The sequence below is a fragment of the Octopus bimaculoides genome, chromosome 23, assembly GCF_001194135.2.
Source record: "Octopus bimaculoides isolate UCB-OBI-ISO-001 chromosome 23, ASM119413v2, whole genome shotgun sequence".
NCBI classification, from domain to species: Eukaryota; Metazoa; Mollusca; class Cephalopoda; order Octopoda; family Octopodidae; genus Octopus; species Octopus bimaculoides.
This window is the reverse complement of record NC_069003.1, coordinates 33,028,078-33,046,318: the sequence shown is the minus strand read 5'-3', so window position 1 is coordinate 33,046,318 and position 18,241 is coordinate 33,028,078. Positions and strand designations below refer to the sequence as shown.

At 35.3% G+C, this 18,241-nt stretch overlaps 3 protein-coding genes across 4 annotated transcripts in view; all 3 read left to right on the top strand.

Annotated features, from left to right (window-relative positions):
• Nucleotides 1-6,935, top strand: part of LOC106876962 (zinc finger protein 248) — a 7,525-nt gene extending 590 nt beyond the window's left edge. Inside the window, exon 2 of the mRNA XM_014925731.2 lies at nt 2,536-6,935. Within this exon, the coding sequence (XP_014781217.1) occupies nt 2,792-3,541 (750 nt within the window). The 5' untranslated portion in view covers nt 2,536-2,791 and the 3' untranslated portion in view covers nt 3,542-6,935. The remainder of the gene's footprint in view (nt 1-2,535) is intronic.
• Nucleotides 6,936-8,543: 1,608 nt separating this feature from the next.
• LOC106876952 (COX assembly mitochondrial protein homolog) lies at nt 8,544-11,395 on the top strand. Of its 2 annotated transcripts, none has more exons than XM_014925722.2 (4): nt 8,544-8,684; nt 9,975-10,079; nt 10,830-10,920; nt 11,249-11,395. In XM_014925722.2, exons 1-4 carry the CDS (start codon nt 8,612-8,614, stop codon nt 11,349-11,351), a joined length of 372 nt encoding a protein of 123 aa, XP_014781208.1. In that variant the 5' UTR covers nt 8,544-8,611; the 3' UTR covers nt 11,352-11,395. The 2 variants fall into 2 exon arrangements, with proteins under 2 accessions (XP_014781208.1, XP_052832051.1); XM_052976091.1 differs by lacking the exon at nt 8,544-8,684 and adding an exon at nt 9,265-9,598.
• Nucleotides 11,396-15,140: 3,745 nt separating this feature from the next.
• The window catches only part of LOC106876954 (uncharacterized), a 5,617-nt gene continuing 2,516 nt past the window's right edge, over nt 15,141-18,241 (top strand). The window contains exon 1 of the mRNA XM_014925723.2: nt 15,141-15,571. Within this exon, the coding sequence (XP_014781209.1) occupies nt 15,496-15,571 (76 nt within the window). The 5' untranslated portion in view covers nt 15,141-15,495. The remainder of the gene's footprint in view (nt 15,572-18,241) is intronic.

Below are 18,241 nucleotides of genomic sequence, written 5' to 3'. Positions count from 1 at the left end.
TTTCAGCTCATGAGCTGTGGCCATGCTGGGGCACCGCCATTTGGTGTTGCTACACAATTTTACTTCATATCGCCTAAATATATATATATATATATATATATATATATGCAGAATACTTCAGTATAATAAATATATATATATATATATATATATATATGCAGTATACTTAAGTATAATATATATATATATATATATATATATGTATATATGCAAATAATATAATATATATTCATCGATTTATTATGAAATAATAATGACATGGAAATATCTCATTTAAAAAAGAAAAAGAAAACCTAAAAGGATTAAAAAACAACTTTTAAAATTAGTCATATTCCAAATTCAAACTGCTTGTCATCACATTTTGTCTTGATTGAAGAAGTCTTTTGACTTTCTTGCTTTCACAACCTGAATTATCGAAGTTAACTCGAAAAAATAAATGTATTTGGTTTTTTTAAAAAAATATTTGCGTTACAACATACTTAATTACTGACCAATTTTTCTTCTTTTAATTTGATTTGTATACACATACATCATACCATCCATATATACATATTTATATGTATATATGGATATATATACATATATATATAATAATATTAGGGATAAAATCAATTTATTAAAAATTTAAATTAAATTAAGTTACACAGTATAAAATATATATATAAATATATAGTATATATACACACACAAACAAACGTGCAAATATACATATACATGCATCGTAATTGTGTGTATATATACATACACACAGGCGGACTTTTGGGATAGCTTTTCAAAACGTGTGTCCCCCTTCTCTTGCCACTTCCCAGTGATGTTTTGAAATGCTGAAATGTGGAATTTATTATAAAATGTGAGGAAATTTTCTCGAGAAAAAGCGGAGAAATTGCTGATTTATGTATGTATGTATATTTCAAAAGATCGCCAAGTTTTGTAATTGAATTCTGTCGTTACTCAGAGTTTTGTCTCTACGCGGGATCTTTGAAGTGACAAAGAGATTCGGCATATTCTGGTGAATTAATAAAACCCCTGATATACATTGAACACTATCTCGTGTGTATATTCAAATAAACACATATATGCAGCAAATTTGATATCATCGATTGATCCCCTGACAGATCCAGCAGAGCTTCGATCGAAGACATCACAGCCATGGCTATCCCGCCTATTTGATTTGTGGATATCTGAGACTATATTATTCTCAGGCTTATTCAAGACAGTAATATATAATTCAGGAGGGATTTAGCTGGCATTTCTAGCTGTTGGAGTCTCCGTCGTTCACTTTATAGTTTATGTGACATGGCTTGACCTCTAGAAGCCAACGCTTCATTGTTCTGAAGAAATTTGGTCGAAACGATGCTAATTATTGTTTTTTTTTAAATCAAGCCTATCTTTATTAAATTAATTTTAACAATTTAGAATGAATGATCTTCCATTGTCTCAAGTAATTTTTTTCAAAAATTTAAATCTTGTGATTAAATTTATTTTTTAAAAAATCTCCACAGATAATCGTTAATTATAATTAGCTCTTTTCTTCTAAATTTCATTTTGATTTAAAATATGAATTCTTCAATATAACCTTTCTCTATGATAATTTTTTAATCGTGAAATTTTTTTTTTATCTATATTAATATTGATTATAATATCGATATTTTACCGAAAAAATGCCCAAGAATTATATTTTGATTTTTGTTCGTGAATAGCATCCCTAGATATAATGTTTCATTCGACTATATTTTACTTGTTTCACTCATTGGACTGTGGCCTTGCTGGGGCATTGCCTTGAGGCGTTTAGTCAAGCAAATCGTATTTTTGAAGTCTGGTACTTATTCATTAATCACTTTTGCCGAACCGCTAAGTTACAGGGATGTAAACAAAACAAAACCGCTTGTCAAGCAATAGTAAAGTTTTCACACACACACACATCATCATCATCATCCGTCCGTTTTCCATGTTAGCATGGGTTGGACGGTTTGACAGAAGCTGGCAAACTAAGGAACTGCACCAGGTGTCAATTGTCTGTTTTGGCATGGTTTCTATGGTTGGATACCCTTCCTAATACCAACCACTTTACTGGTGCTTTTTTTTTTACATGAAACCAGCTCTAATGCTATTACATAGCATGGGTGCTTTTTTTTCATGTAGCATCAACACAGGTGTCTTTTACATGGCACCAGGACAGTTACTTTTTTCATGTATTTTGCCTGACTGACAGCATCTGTGTTTGTTGATAACATATTTACTTGCAAAAGCAGCAAGCCGGCACAATCGTTAGCACACTGGGCAAAACGCTTAGTGGCATTTTATCTGTCTTTGTGTTCTGAGTTCAAATTCTGCTGTGGTTGACTTTGCCTTTCATCCTTTTGGGGGTCAATAGAATAAGTACCAGCTGAGCACTGGGGTCGGTGTAACTGACTTACCCCTCCCCCTCAAATTGCTGGCCTTGTGCCATAATTTGAAACCACCTGTAAATAATAAATGAAATTATGTGATTGATTTGACATTTACACCTTTGTTTTCTTTTCTTTTCTTTTTCAGTGTCTTCCAAATATTGTGATTAGAAGTAACAAGAGACAACATTTGTACTTCTGAATTTTTGACTTTTTTTTAGAACTTGAAAACATTTCATTTGATTTTTATTCTTTTTGTACAAAACACAAAGAAAATACTAAACAACCACCTCCAAAGTGTGTCATTCAACCAACCATTTTATCAAATATTCAGGAATCTATCGTTATTCCTTTCCAAAGAATCTACTTAATATTTCGTCTCCACTGTTTATAGTATAATCACAATGTCACAACTGCTGAGTAACCCGCTAGTCTTCGATTATCCTGACAAAAGTTTTGAAAATAAGAGCCATATGGCCTCTGAGATTCCTCCAAAGATTAACATTTCTTCCGACTTTCCCCACATTTGTGGCTTCTGTGGAAAGGGCTATTGCAGGAAAGACAGGTTGGATCGACACAAACTCACTCACTCAGAAGAAAAACCCCATAAGTGTGACTTCTGTGGCAAGGGCTACTGCCGAAAGGATCATTTAGACCGCCATAAAATTACTCATTCGGGAGCCAAACCTCACGAGTGTAATTTCTGTGACAAAAAATTTTACCGGAAAGATCACCTCGACAAACACAGACGGACACACCTGGGCGGGAAGTTATATTCGTGTGAATATTGCGGGCGAACGTTTTCTCTGAAACTAAATCTCGACCAACACAAACTGATTCACACTAATAATGCGCAAGGTGGCAGTAGATCTAAAAGTACAAGCAACTGCAACGACCCCAGTGCTTCTTATTGCAAGTGCAACTTATGTGGCAAGTATTTCACGGACAAAACTAACTTTGAGCGACACAAGACCACAAGCAAACCGCAAATGTTCCAGTGCATGTTTTGTGATAAGGCATTTGAGATTGAATGTTTTTTGAACCAACATCTTCAGAGCACCCATTCATCTATTGCTATCAATAACAAAACCATACAAAAGCAAATAAACAGCTCAGTGAATCTCAACACACCCAATTCTCCATCAAGTGTTTAAAAATACGTAATATGAAATTCATTAAGAGTAATTATGTCAGTATGTTAACTGATAAAACTACTCTCTTATTACCAAGCTGCAATCGCCTGACCTCTATAACTGAACGGCTTTCATTATGTTGAGGGTATCAACTTAAAAATCTATGTGTGTGGCTATAAGAATAAGGCCCTTTTATTTGAGGAACTCATTATTAGTGTTGAATCTGTTGCATGAGCTGCTGGTGAGCATTTGAGAAATGAAACCCATACCTGAAGTGTCTTGTACCCCTTTTTTTAATTAAAAACATTTTTTTTTTAATGAAATTCTTCATGCAATTCTCTGACAAATTTGGCAGTTGATTGAGATATGCCAGAAACATTGTTAAAAAGGGGAAATTTGTATGTTTGTGTCTTTTTTTTTTTTTTTCACACTTAAAAATTAAGCCTGAAATTATTCTTTAAATTTTGGAATAATGATCTTTTAACTTTAAAATAATTCCAGTTCTTTTTTTTCTCTCTCTCTCTCTCTCTCTCTCTCTTTTGTGTTTTTGTTTTTCATACATTTCAGTCTATTTGTTAAATTGTGAAATGTGTTCGGTACCCTTACTGAAGTTAGGGTTCCAGCTGGCAACTTGTCCACATAATCATGAGCTTTAAAAAAAAAATTTTTTTGAAACCTTGCCACCCATTCTCTCTGTGCAAGGCACATTTTTATTGAGATTTGGTTACGAATCTTACTTCAATCCTTGAATGATTATTGAAGGAAATTTCCTATAAATGTGAAAACACTTGGCTATGGCTACCAAAATTGCAACAGGTCTTTCCACTTCTTATAAAATGGGGCAAAACAAAATGAATAAACATGAATCAAGTAGCTCTTAAAATACCTTTTGGGGTTTTCTTTTGATCCTTCCAGTGAACTGATTAGTTTATATGTTTGAATACTTTTTAAGCACTACTTTGTTATGTATCGAAAAAGTCTACTGAATGATCCAAGTTTTTTTTTTGTTTTTTTTGTGATATCAAAATGAAATAGACTGAACTGCTGAATATTCAGCTTCAATCCATTGCAAACACAATTTTCTTTTGTATTAAGACATTGCATTGAATTTTGAACTACTTTTGCCTCCAGTTCACATAGCTGTTTAGAAATAGATATTGTGCCTGGCTGAAGCTCTGCCATCAAAGGGCTAGCTTCCTATCCAGTAAGCAATTTATTCTCTTATTCTTTTACAACGACAGGAGATCCTCTACTTAGTTGCTCACCCTGTTTTACAACAGTATTTAAAGTTTTCCCTTACTCCTCAGATCAGACCCTACTGCCTTGGAAAACAGTTGTCCTTTGTGTACCACTGGTGAAAATGACAAGATTGTCATGGCTTGAATGCCTTTGATCCAAGATCAACCTGAACCAGGGCCAACTTAGAGCTAAACAGCAACAGCAACATGAAAGAAAAGCTAAATTCTACCTTTAAAGAACTCTTGGAGGCTAATGGAAACTTTTTTTTTCAACAGTAATTTCCATTGGTTGGCGGTAATTCAAGCATAGTCTTCATTGATTATGTTATAAGCTGGCCATTTAAGTCAGGCATTCCTGTTGTTGCCAAAGAACCCTGCTTCCCTTTCGCTTGTGTATGTATGGGTGTGCTTATATATATATATATATATTTGAATTATGCAACAGAAGCAACTCTAAAGTAACAAGCTGCTGCATCCGTCTAAACTCTGTGTGCATATGTGCATGTTCATCCATCAGAAATGCAAGGCCCGTCTAGTCGTTCCGGGTGACTGATGACTTGCATGGCGACTTTTATTTTGAGTGAAGAAGCGTTCTGCACTGTCAGCCTCACACTCTCATCTTTGTCCATTGTCAAGCTGGTGGCAAGACAACGTCAAGATGACTGGGGCTGGAGACTGATGCAGTGGATGACCAAGATGTTTTGCTCTGCTCTGCTCTCCACAGTGTCTTGTTGCAGCTGCTTTCCTCTCCATTAAGCCATAAAGGTTTCTTCTGTAGAGTCTACTGGATCCCGTTTTTCACATGCATATACTCTTTTACTTGTTTCAGTCATTTGACCGCCTTCAGTCGAGCAAATCGAACCCAGGACTTTGTAAGCTACATATGTACAACGGGCTTCTTTCAGTTTCCGTCTACCAAATCCACTCACAAGGCTTTGGTTGGCCTGAAGCTATAGTAGAAGACACTTGCCCAAAGCACCATGCAGTGAGACTGAACCCGGAACCATGTGGTTGGTAATCAAGCTACTTACCACACAGCCACTCCTTTTATGTATGTATATATATATATTTATATATATATATAAGTATAAGGTGAGCTGGCAAAATTGTTACTACGCTAGGCGAAATGCTTAGTGGTATTTTATCTGTCGCAACGTTCTGAGTTCAAATTCCACTGAGGTTGACTTTGCCTTTCATCCTTTCAGGGTTGATAAATTAAGTACTAGATGCGTACTAGGGTCGATAAATTAAGTACTAGATGTGTACTAGGGTCGATCTAATCAACTGGCCCCCTCCCCAAAAATTTTGGGCCTTGTGCCTAGAGTAGAAGAGAATATATATATATAGTGGAGGTGCAATGGCCCAGTGGTTAGGGCAGCAGACTCACGGTCATAGGATCGTGGTTTTGGTTCCCAGGCCAAAAATTGTGAGTGTTTATTGAGTGAAAACACCTAAAGCTCCACAAGGCTCTGGCAGGGGGTGATGGCGAACTCTGCTGTACTCTTTCACCATAACTTTCTCTCACTCTTTCTTCCTGTTTCTGTTGTACCTGTATTTCAAAGGGTCAACCTTGTCACACTCTGTGTCAGGCTGAATCTCCCTGAGAACTATGTTAAGGGTACATGTGTCTGTGGAGTGCTCAGCAACTTGCACGTTAATTTCATGAGCAAGCTGTTCTGTTGATCGGATCAACTGGAACCCTTGTCGTCGTAACTGACTGAGTGCCATGATATATATATATATACACACACACATACATACATACACAAAAATGTAACATCATACATTAACACAGTATGGCATTATGCTGTGTATATATATATACAAAGATGTAACATCATACATAAACAGTATAGCATTATGCTACCCACACACACATGTATAGACACACATACACAAATTTTATTTTATTACCAATATTAATTTCTTTTGATTTTCAAGATTATAGGAAGTGTTTTCCGATTTTTTTAAAAATTTTACTTTTTTGTCTGTAATAGTCAGATTAAAGTGAACATGTTTTAATGAATTAAAACTTTTTTTATAACATATCACAAGAAACATTAATTTTTTTTTTTTCTCGCTTTCTTTCATTATTTTTTATCTCAGTTGATTAGTAAATGAAATTTCCAGAACATTCTGAACGATATTCAAAATGTTAAATAAAGCTGTTCATTTTACATCTCTGTTTTTAGTATGTATTTTTTAATTAAAAATATTTGTTTTTCATATTGTATTTACTTGTTTCAATTATTGGACTCTGACCAGACTTGGAGGGTGTATTTGAACAAATCAACACCAGTACTTATTGTTTTCTTCAAGTCTGGTACTTATTCTGCTGGTCGCTTTTACTGAACCTCTAAGTTATGGAGACATAAACAAACCAACACCAGCTGTCAAGTGGTGCTTAGGGACAAACACAAGCACAAAAAAGATGAGACACACATGATGGGCTTTCTGTCAGGTGGCGAGCTGGCAGAAACTTTAGCACACCGGGCGAAATGCTTAGCGGTATTTCGTCTGCCGCTACGTTCTAACTCTAAGCAATGAGTTCATCACATCTCTCATGGATGCTGACCACTTTCAATGATTGGCCAAAGTTGAGGCTGTAATGGATACCTATTTCTGGTTCAACAGCTAAAGACCACAGATGTGGGGTCCCAGTTGTGCTTCTACGTCTTCCCTTATCAGCTACACCTTCAGTTGTTCTCCAGCTCGTTTATTTCAGCCTGATAGGAGAGCCAGGTTGACTGCCTTGTGAATGAATTCCCTCCGAAAGCTGACAAAGAGTATGGCCAAGCCATCATAGATGTCTTGTGAGAAGAGTTCGTTGTAGAGAGTTGATGCAGTAGTGTTGTCATATTTTGGGGTTCGAAATAAAGTCTAATGGGTAAAAACAGAATTTGGTGTAGATGGTAGTGGTCGAAGACTTTGTGATTTAAAATAATGCACTTGTCATTTTCCAAGCACATTCTTTTAAGATATGAATAACTGAAAAAAAAAAAAGTCTTAAAAAATATTTAGAAAAATATTATCTAAGTAGTTTATATGGTTGTGTGTGTGTTTTTTTTTTCTCAAAAGATTCTTTAAAAGTTACATAAACTAGTTTCTAATGTTATCATAAATCTAGTGAATCTTCAAATGGGGCAACGCCAGATATTTCAGCTAGCTTTGATAGATTTATGATTTCCTACTTTATTCCAGTAAACTGTCATAAGATTGTATTTACGTGAGGTAGAATCATACATTTTCCCTGGCAAAACCACAACCTCTCTTGATACTAACCCACCCGAAACTGCCTTTAGTTCTATAACACAAACTTCCTGTTTTTAAGTGATCTAAATTAAAATCTTCCATCAAAATTTCACGTTTATTTATGTGTTCCTAACTCAAGCAAAAATAAAAGTTATTTTACTATATTCTTTATTTTTTTTGTTACCAATCTTTCAAATGGTGTATGATGAAACATGGTAGTATACTTGTAAAATAGGGGTGCATCTTATACACCTGCATATACGGTGAGCGGTTTAGAGAAGAAAAGTCATTGGTAGAAGGTTGAGTAAAGTACGGGAGACAACTCAAGACATATTCAACTGTTACATAAATTATATCTTCTGATTCGTTGTTGATTTCTTGAAACAAATCTTTTCATAAAATTATAATACGCCATTAAATTTCCTCATTACTATCTGATTAGATAATCTTTTTCTCCGAAAAAGTAATCTGTGCATCAAATCTTCCCTAAATTTTTTTTATTATTCTAAGAAGACGAGTAAGTTCCCCTGTTGAACTGCGTAGACCTTCAATATATTTTTAGTAACTTAAGCGGCCTACCTGAATCAAAACAAAAAGCAATATGGCTAATGCGTACCAAGAGGAACATTTCGGAGTATTAAAAGATAATTATTCAAGAGGACCTTTCGGCTTAGGTAAATTATTTCAGCGCTGAAAATACCCAATTATCACATAGATTTACATGGAAGTTAACATTGTTGAGTTTTGTCATAGTGCTGTTAAGCATTTATGTCGTCTTCCTACATCTTGTCAATGTCAAACAAGACACTGATTATATTTATAATTGTTTGATTGTTGTTGTCATTCATTAGCATTATGTTAGCTCTGACCAAGCTGAATTATGAACAATAAGTATTCTAGCAGTGACTAATCCATATTTCCGCATGTCTATGGCAACATTTTCTTAATTGGGGGAGATTCAATTGCTATTTCTAGCAGGCCGAACGACCACGTTGAGCCTCCCGTTGCCATTTGCTGGTGGAAATCTTTAAAAATATACGGAAACTTTTATGCACCTACATTATTGAAAAGTGAACCCTTATAAATCCAAGACGTAATGGTCAAGAGTGTTATTGTCTTAGTCTACAAGCCTAACTGAATAGAGTTAAACATAAAAGGTAGTATGAGTGACATAACCATGATCACGGTTATTTTGGGAACTGTAAGATGGTTGGAAGTTTTGAGTTGGGTTTCCATACGTCCGTATTTACCAGAACATGTCCTAGATTCGGATATCAAAAAACATTCTCCAAAAGCCCGGCAGCTTTCGTCACTTAAAAAATTGTATTTTATTTGAAACATTGGAAAACGTCTGTTTTCCATGCTGACAAGGGTTGGTCTGTTTGTCCGGAGCTGGCAACCCACAAGACTGCGCCAGGCTTCACTTGTCTGGTTTGGCAATGCTCTTCCTAACACCTACTATATATGTGTGTGTCCTTTGTTTCTAGTCTTCTCTGGAAATATACCTGGTCATGGGGAAATACTATCTTACTTGGAAACAGACGGGGGTTGGTGACAGGAAGGACACCAGGCTGTTTTTCTGTCTCAAGTTAGTGTTTATAATCTTTATGTCCTACTTAAGGTGGAATTTGTGTTACAACACCGGATACTTCACTATTTACCTTCAGAGAACTTCCCATATGGATGCATGGTGCATAAAAACGCTTGTATTTATATTATTAGTAGGTGAAAATCATCTGCTACAGGCGCTGAGTGCTTTTAAGCACCAGAAGTCCATATGAAGGGACTTGTCATGTTAGATATTGCACTATTCAGTGTTCTCAAACAATATCCACATTAAGTTGGATATAAAGATTGCATTTTGGTGTTAATACTGCTTCTATTGGTATTAGTGTTTATATTCATTGCTTTTTTCTTTCTTATTTTATACTTGTATTAAAAAAAAAATTTTTTTCTATTTTCAGGTGATCCAGATGACTTAACATTACGAAAGGTTGAGAAAGAAATCCTGATACCTCAGAAAATGAAAGAAATTGCGAAGAGGGAACATTGTAGCACTGAAGTTCAGAGTATGTTTTAAAACTGGTTTATAAAGTTTTGTCAGTAGCAGTATGCTGTGACCATGACAGTATGGTAGTTTAGCTACTGTGGTGGATTAGTTTGGTATGGCAACTACAGCAGCGTAATGCGACCATTTTAATAACATATTACAGCCTGAAGGCATGTGGCTTTGTGGTTACAATATTTAGCTCACAGTCGTAAGGTCGTGAGCTCAATTTCTGGCAGTACATTTTGTCCTTGAGCAAGACACTTCATTTCACGTTGCTCCAGTTCACTCGGCTGGCAAAAATGAGTTGTACCTGTATTTCAAAGGGCTAGCCATGTCGCATTCTATGTCATGCTGAATCTCCCTTAGAAGATGTTAAGGGTACGTGTATCTGTGGAGTGCTCAGCCACTTGCATGTTAATTTCATGTGCAGGCTGTTCTGGTGATCAGATGAACTGGAATCCTCGTCATCATAATCAATGGAGTGCCAGTTGAAATATTGCGGCCATTTGAGCAGAGTGATATATTGTGGTCACTGCAACATGATATTGTTTTAAATAAATCGTTATTATCCTGCAGTTCCCCACTTTCTTCTGCATCTTTCTATTTTCCCCAATTCATTGGCCATCAGTCTTCAACTCTGCCCATTCTTTTTACTGTAGCAAGTATAATGATTATATGGAAGAGAACTGTCTTTGATATCACCATTCTGCACACAAACTCACACAGACATATTCATACATGTTTAAACCTAATTGCATTTATGTTTCAGGTTTTGGTGAATGCGCAAAACAAGCTGGTTTGCTTCTGACGTTTCAGTGTAGAGACAAAGCCAATCTCCTTCATACATGCCTATCAAATATGTAAGTGATACCAATAACTAATATATATATATATACTTATTTTTTTATATTTCTTTTATGCAAGAATTGTAGAGATCCTTCGTCAACAAACTGAAGCTGGGCTTCTTTTTTTAAATAGTAAGAACTGAATTCAAAACAGAAAATATTAACTTAATTTACAGAAAATATCTGACTTAAGTTGTTATCATCATCATCATCATTTTAAGTCTGCTTTCCATGGTTTGGACGGTTTGGAACTCTAATTTCAGTTTTTGTTTTATTGAATGAATCTTTGTCTTTTGTTTTCTTTTCTGTTAGTAATAGTGAAAAATATATAAATCTCTTTTAGGTACAAGAAGGAAGAATTTGTTGAAAGGTGCACACAGGAATATCTGAAAGATCGCACAGAATATCGTCGAACCGGAAAGAAAAAACTTATAAAACGTGTTTAAATAATAGTTATATGAATTTGTATATAAAATTTATTAAAACTGTTTTCGTTGTTTTTACTGGAATAATTTACAACACTGAGAAGGTTTGATGTAATCTGAAATTCTCTTTGCAAAAGAAAATGAGGAAAGGAGTAAAAACATAATTGGATTGTCATGTTGTTTCTTAGAGCATTGCATTAGACATATTTCCTAGGGATATTACTTGGTTCTCTTTGGTGTGGCTGACATCTTTAATGTCTTCCAAGTTAACAACAAAATGGGCTGATGAAAGATCAGAAAAACGCCATATTTTCTGGCATGCAAGTCAAATTTTTCAGACCAAAATTTACAACCAAAAATATTTGGTCAACTTATACACTAAGACGAATTTAGAGAACTGAAAGTTCCAAGCAAAACGCAACAGGATTTGGAAAGATAGCGATAATATTTACATTATATAACTACATTGACTTGTATGCTGGAAAATACGATATGTATGCATGACCTAATGAAAGAAACCTCCATTTGGTTGATAGACTTGTTAGAAATAGCAACTAAATTTCTTTCAAGTTGTACCCTTCTGTCTTATATATGTATATATATCTTATTTACTGGCATACAAGTTGAATTTTTTTGACCAAAATTTACAGCCAAAAAAATGGTAGGTCAATTTATGCACCAAAATGACTTTGGAAGATCAAAAATTCCTTGTGAAATGCCACAGCAAGATTCAGAAAGATAGTGACAGTGTTTGTTTATACTACACATTTATACTATATAATACATTGCCTTATATGCTGGAAAATAATGTATGAGACAATGAAGGAAATCTCTACATAGTTGCTGGACCTGTTAGAAATAACAGCTAAATCTCTTCCAAATCATACCTTTCTGTCTTATGTATACACCTCATGTCCTGGCATACAAATTGAATTTTTTAGACCAAAATGTACAGCCAAAAAAAAATAATAAAAGGTAGGTCAACTTATGCACCAAGATGACTTTGAAAGACCATAGATTTCATGTTAAGTGCAGCATACCATGTTGGGTGTGTCCACATGAACACATTTACATGGTATAAACAAATGGGTACCAAGAATTGCCTTGGGAAAGGGAATGTTATTTTACTTAGACAGGATAATTGGCCATTTTATCAGTCAGTTTTTAAGTCAGATATTAGCAACAGGTTTTTGTAGCCATTTGCTTCATTAAATAGAAGTGAAGATTTTATGACCCTATTAGCAGCTTCTGAGATCTTTTACAGGGCTTAGAAAACCTGAAGGACCACTGCAGTAAGTGTGTGAATCTGAGAGGGGAATATGTTCAATAAAATCATAATTAACTGATGCTTCTGTATTTTCTTTTACCCAAAGCCAGAAACTTTTCAGCACTTCTTTGTGTGTATATATATATGTATATATATAAAGAGAGAGAGGTGGGAGATGAAATCTAATAGGTGAATGGGAAGTATGTTGTTGTAATAAATGATGCTTGTCCTTTCCATAGACAAATTTTATGGCTTAATGTTCACCTGTCATAAGGTGAACATGAGCGATGTTTTCTTCAATGCCTCTGGCATGGGTGCCAGTCAGGTGGCACTGGCATCAGCCACTCTTGAATGGTGCTTTTTCCGTGCCACTGGCATGGGTGCCAATCAGGGAGCACATCCATACATCTCTTGATATGCATATATAAATCACTCCTATACTATCTCACTACCCGTGGCACTCCATCGCTTACGACGTCGAGGGTTCCAGTTGATCCGATCGACAGAACAGCCTGCTTGTGAAATTAACGTGCAAGTGGCTGAGCACTCCACAGACATGTGTACCCATAATGTAGTTCTCAGGGAAATTCAGCATGACACAGAGTGTGACAAGACTGGCCCTTTGAAATTCAGGTACAACAGAAACAAGAAGAAAGTTGTGGTGAAAGAGTACAGTAGGGTTCACCACCCTCCCCTGCCGGAGCCTCGTGGAGTTTTAGGTGGTTTCACTCAATAAACACTCACAATGCCCAGTCTGGGAATCGAAACCATGATCCTACGACTGTGAATCCTCTGCCCTAAACACTGGGCCATTGCGCCTCCACACTATCTCACCAAATTATATATTAACATGCTTAGTTTCATGTCATAATCACTTACTGTTTCATGCTTAACTGCTTAGCATCACAATGTGGCTCTTTATTTTTTAAACACTTTGTTAAAAAAATTTATCTTCTATAATTCACCCACATTTCTCACGGACAATTGACTCCATTGCTTATCTTTCAAGTGATGCACCACATATTTTGTATTCTGTGAGTCCCCAATAAAAAGGATTCTGCAACAGTTATTCACAAATAATTAACTTACCATTCTCTTTTATTGCTTTCCTTTTCTCTTCTTTCATTGTTAATCAGAATATACAGAATATAAAAGCTACATACATACATACTCTGCCATCACAGCAAATACCCTTAACTGCCATTATCTTCATCCCCACAAATTCTTCAATTAGTAACAAATTTTCTAGACCCTATAACCTGTCCTATATTCATAAGAATGCTTCGTTGAAGTTCATTTTTTTCCCATACAAACTGTTATGCCGGCTCAATTAGCATACCATTCACATGCCATCACACTGAATGACAAATTAAACTGAACAAAGCTTCATTTTATTCTAATCACAAAATTATACAGTTATCCATCCATATATCCATCCATTTAACCATCTACCTATTTATTTCTGTCTGTTTAACAGAAGATGTGTTAAATGCAGACCTCCTACTTACATGCCTCACCTACAAAATTACACATCATCTGAGTACTACACTGTCACAAAATTTTTATTTATTTTTTTTTTTTGTCTTTGGTTAGTAAGAAAGACTTACCTTGCGAATTTGGGTGGTGTTAAATTTCATTAAAATTTAATTATAGGTGGTGGTGTGGGGAGGGGTGGAAGAGAAAGAGACTAAAGGTCTTGGTTTATTCTCACCCAATACTTCAATACCAGTAAAAAAAAATCTGTTGGGTGTCAATGATTGTGAGTTGGCCTCTTGAAATTCTATCCTTGCAATGATGTCTGTTAGGCAGTGCCAGTCTAAAGGCCAGGACCCATACTGTTTAGGGTCCCAATGCTAATTTATGTATGCTAAAGGCTTGTTGTTAGTAAATAAATGTAGGAGCTCAAGAACATTACTTTGCCCAGAGGGCTCCAATGCTACCTTGTGCCCTTGAAATCAAGAATTGGATGGGATGAAGTTATGGGATTATGCACCAGTTAGTTGGGTAGCTACCCCAGTCTGTTAACCATGAAATTTGAACCCATGAAATATCTAGCTGCGAATCTTTTTCATCTGTTCCCTCTAGCAAATAGTGACATTATGTAAAGGGAAGAGTGGGGATGTTTAAACGGTGTAATAGCGTGAACCTCTTTAAAAGTTAAAAGGTCCTGGCCATTGGGCCGGGGTCTTTTGTGGACCAGCACAGTCTATTGTGCCTCCAAACCAGGGTTTGTTAGTTCCACATGGTTTGATTTTCAGTTAGAACTTCAGCATAATTCAAATTATCTGTTGTTGGAGTCTGCTTGCTTATCAGGTGTAACATGAATTAGTTAAGTGAATTGAATAATTAAGCAGAAAGGGAGAGGGAGAGAGAGAAAAAGCGAAATATATATATATATAATGGTATTGAGAATATTTAGAAAGAAATTATGTATTTCTCTTGTGTGCACACTCTATTAACTTTATTGTTACTTCTTGTTTTAGTCAGTTGATCTAAAATATGTGATTCAAGTAATTAACAGCACTTAGAGAAAGAAGGAGAGGGAAGAAGAGGGAAAGAAAAAGTAAAAACAAAATAATATACATACATATATATATGTGTGTGTGTGTGTGTGTGAAAATAAAAATAAAAAACAGTCGGGGTGTATAATGAACGAGAAGTGATATTAATTGTGTGTGGTTACACCCTGTTATTCTCCATCATCATAATTATAAATGCCTGAAGAAGCTTGATAAGTTTTATATATTCCATAGAAGCTGGTATAAAAGCAATTGAATCAACAACTGATACATAGTGTTCATTATTGTCACTCTGACAAAACAACAGGGTTCTCTCTCTCTGTATATATATATATACATACATATATATTTATATATCATATAATAAAAAATAATAACTATGGAACAATTTCTTGGAAAATGGGTGGAAATCAAAGAAGATGTGGAAACCAAGCGCAAATTTATGGAGACACTGGGTATTATCTTATATTGGCTTATTTATTCCCTTTTTTTTTATTGCATGAATTTGTTTCTATTTCTGATGAAGTGTATATCTCTTAGAGCTTGTATCAGAAAATTTTCATCTCCTTACTATAACCTTTTACCAGCTTCGATTTCTCCAATTGATTTTAATGTTATATTGTTAAATATTATGAATATGTTGCCAAGCCAGTGAATGTGTTTGTGGTGCTTCATTGCATTTTGTTTTTATTGTTTCTCTTTATATTTTCATTTGTTTGTTTTTGTTGTGGCTAATATAACATACTGGGATCTCTGTCAGTTATGATGACGTGGGTTCCAGTCGATCCGATCGACAGAACAGTCTGCTGGTGAAATTAATGTGCAAGTGATTGAGTACTCCACAGGTGTGTGTATCCTTAACTTGGTTTTGGGGGAGATTTAGTACAACACAGGATGTGACAAAGCTGGCCCTTTCAAATGCAGGCGCCGCTTGTTTTTACTAATTGAGTGGACTGGAGCAACATGAAATAAAGTGTCTTGCTCAAGGACACACTGTGCCACCAGGAACATAAAAGCATAAAAATGCATGGATGTAGTTTGTTGGTTGTGTGAGTGGAAATGTGAATGTGTGTGTGTGTGTGTGTGTGTGTGTGTGTGTGTGTATGCATGTGCATATGAGTGCATGCATATGTGTGCATGTGCACATGTATGTGTCTATGTGTGCATGTGTGTGGTCTGTGTGTGCCTACGTGCATGCATGTGTATGTGTGCATGCACATGAGTGTGTGTGTGTGTATACGTGTGTTTGTGTGGTTATGTGTGATTATGGTTTGCATGGCTGTATGTCTGGGGTTTGTATGTCTATGTGTATGTGTATGCTCACATGAGGGTGATGGTTGACTTTAGTTGATTTTACATACATTAGACAGTATATTTTATGTGTGTGTATGTGTGTGTGTGTGTGTGCATATCTGTGGTTGGGGTGATGTGGCTGCTATTTCTACTGGTTATAGCTCACCAATGCAAAGTTTTCCCCCACTTAAACAGTCTTGTGATTCAAGAACATACTTGTGTTGTGTGTGACTAGAATATATTAGTCATTTGATTTGGTACAATGACTCTTTGGTTTGTCCTTGACTTGCAGCTATCAATAAGCAAAGTGCATAAATGCAAGCTTATTATTTTTCATATATATATATATATATATATATATATATGAAGATTATATGAAAGAAAAAATAAATACATAAGCACTTCTATGATATATTTAACCCTTTAACATTTAAAGCATATCCAGCCCAAATATCCTACCTGTTTTATGTTCAATCTGGCCAGATCTGGCCTCTCACACCTATCCCACAATATCATTCTAACAATAAGCAATGACTACTCTGAAACCCCAAAGCTAAGAGATAATCCATGATTAATGTCCATGATTAATGTCAATAAAGAAGCATTAAATTTGACAGAGAAACCTGAATGCTAAAGTGTTGATGAAATCATTGTGGATGGTCATCTTATAAATATTTGCAAGTGAGATAATTTTTTGAAGATATAATTCTTCATTTATTTAATATGTACTGCATTCATTTATCAAAATATTAATCAAGTTAGCATTATCTTTCTATAACTCCATAATTGTAAATCCATGTTATTAATTCCATTTGAGTTATTTACCTTAATTCATTACCTTTGCCTTAGCGAAGGCGGAGGTATTGTTTTCAGTTGTGTTTGTGTGTTTGTCCGTGGACAAGATATCTCAAGAACTGCTGGATGGATTCGGATGAAACTTTCAAGGATGTTTGGCCTCGTGACTGGCATGAACTGATTAAATTTTGCAATCGATCTGGTACCAGACAAGGATTCTGGATTATTTTTCAGTTTTAGTATTCTTGTTTGTGAGAGCAGTTGAGTTTATTTCAGATATTCTCATCTTAAAAATCATCTCTGGCTAATCATTGAAAGGACATTGGTGTTGCCTTGGCAGAGGTTTGCACCCTCTGAGTGCTCTTGTTTTATTTACTTCAATTATTTTTTTGATGAGGGAAAAGTAACATTAACCAATTACTGATATTATTTTAATTACCTTGGCAACCCTGTACATATTTTAGTCTTGTTATCTCTTCAACATACTTCATGAACTTTACACTGACCAAAATCTTAATATAACCCTCATACCACCTCCTTTACAACACTTTGTAGCTGTGATAAGATATTACTAGCAATTAGCAAACAAAGGAAAATGTTAAATACACCCTTTTTGAAATGTCATACAAATTGTACCATTAGTTCGTTAGGTTGCTGTGATCAAATCTTCTGCAGATATCTGTTAAATAGTGCAGCCTTAAATGTGAAAAGGTGCTGTGAATTGAAGCCAATTTGATTGACACTAGCAACTGCTGCTCTGACAAAAACAGAAATTTTTCATTTGTCCCCGTAACTTAGCGGTTCGGCAAAAGGGACGATAGAATAAGTACTAGGCTTACAAAGAATAAGTCCTGGGGCTGACTTGCTCGACTAAAGGCGGTGCTCCAGCATGGCCACAGTCAAACTTAGTACTTTTTCTATCGGTCTCTTTTGCCAAACCGTTAAGTTAAGGGGACATAAACACTCCAACATTGTTTGTTAAGCGATGGTGTGGGGGACAAACACAGACACACAAACATATATATATATATGTATAT

Bases quoted from the DNA above. Each gene is read 5' to 3' on its own strand.
- LOC106876952 (XM_052976091.1), top strand. From the start codon at position 9,475: ATGTGTGTGTCCTTTGTTTCTAGTCTTCTCTGGAAATATACCTGGTCA. The intron at 9,599-9,974 runs GTTAGTGTTTAT...TTCTATTTTCAG, and splicing joins AGGCTGTTTTTCTGTCTCAA to GTGATCCAGATGACTTAACA. The intron at 10,080-10,829 runs GTATGTTTTAAA...TTTATGTTTCAG, and splicing joins TTGTAGCACTGAAGTTCAGA to GTTTTGGTGAATGCGCAAAA.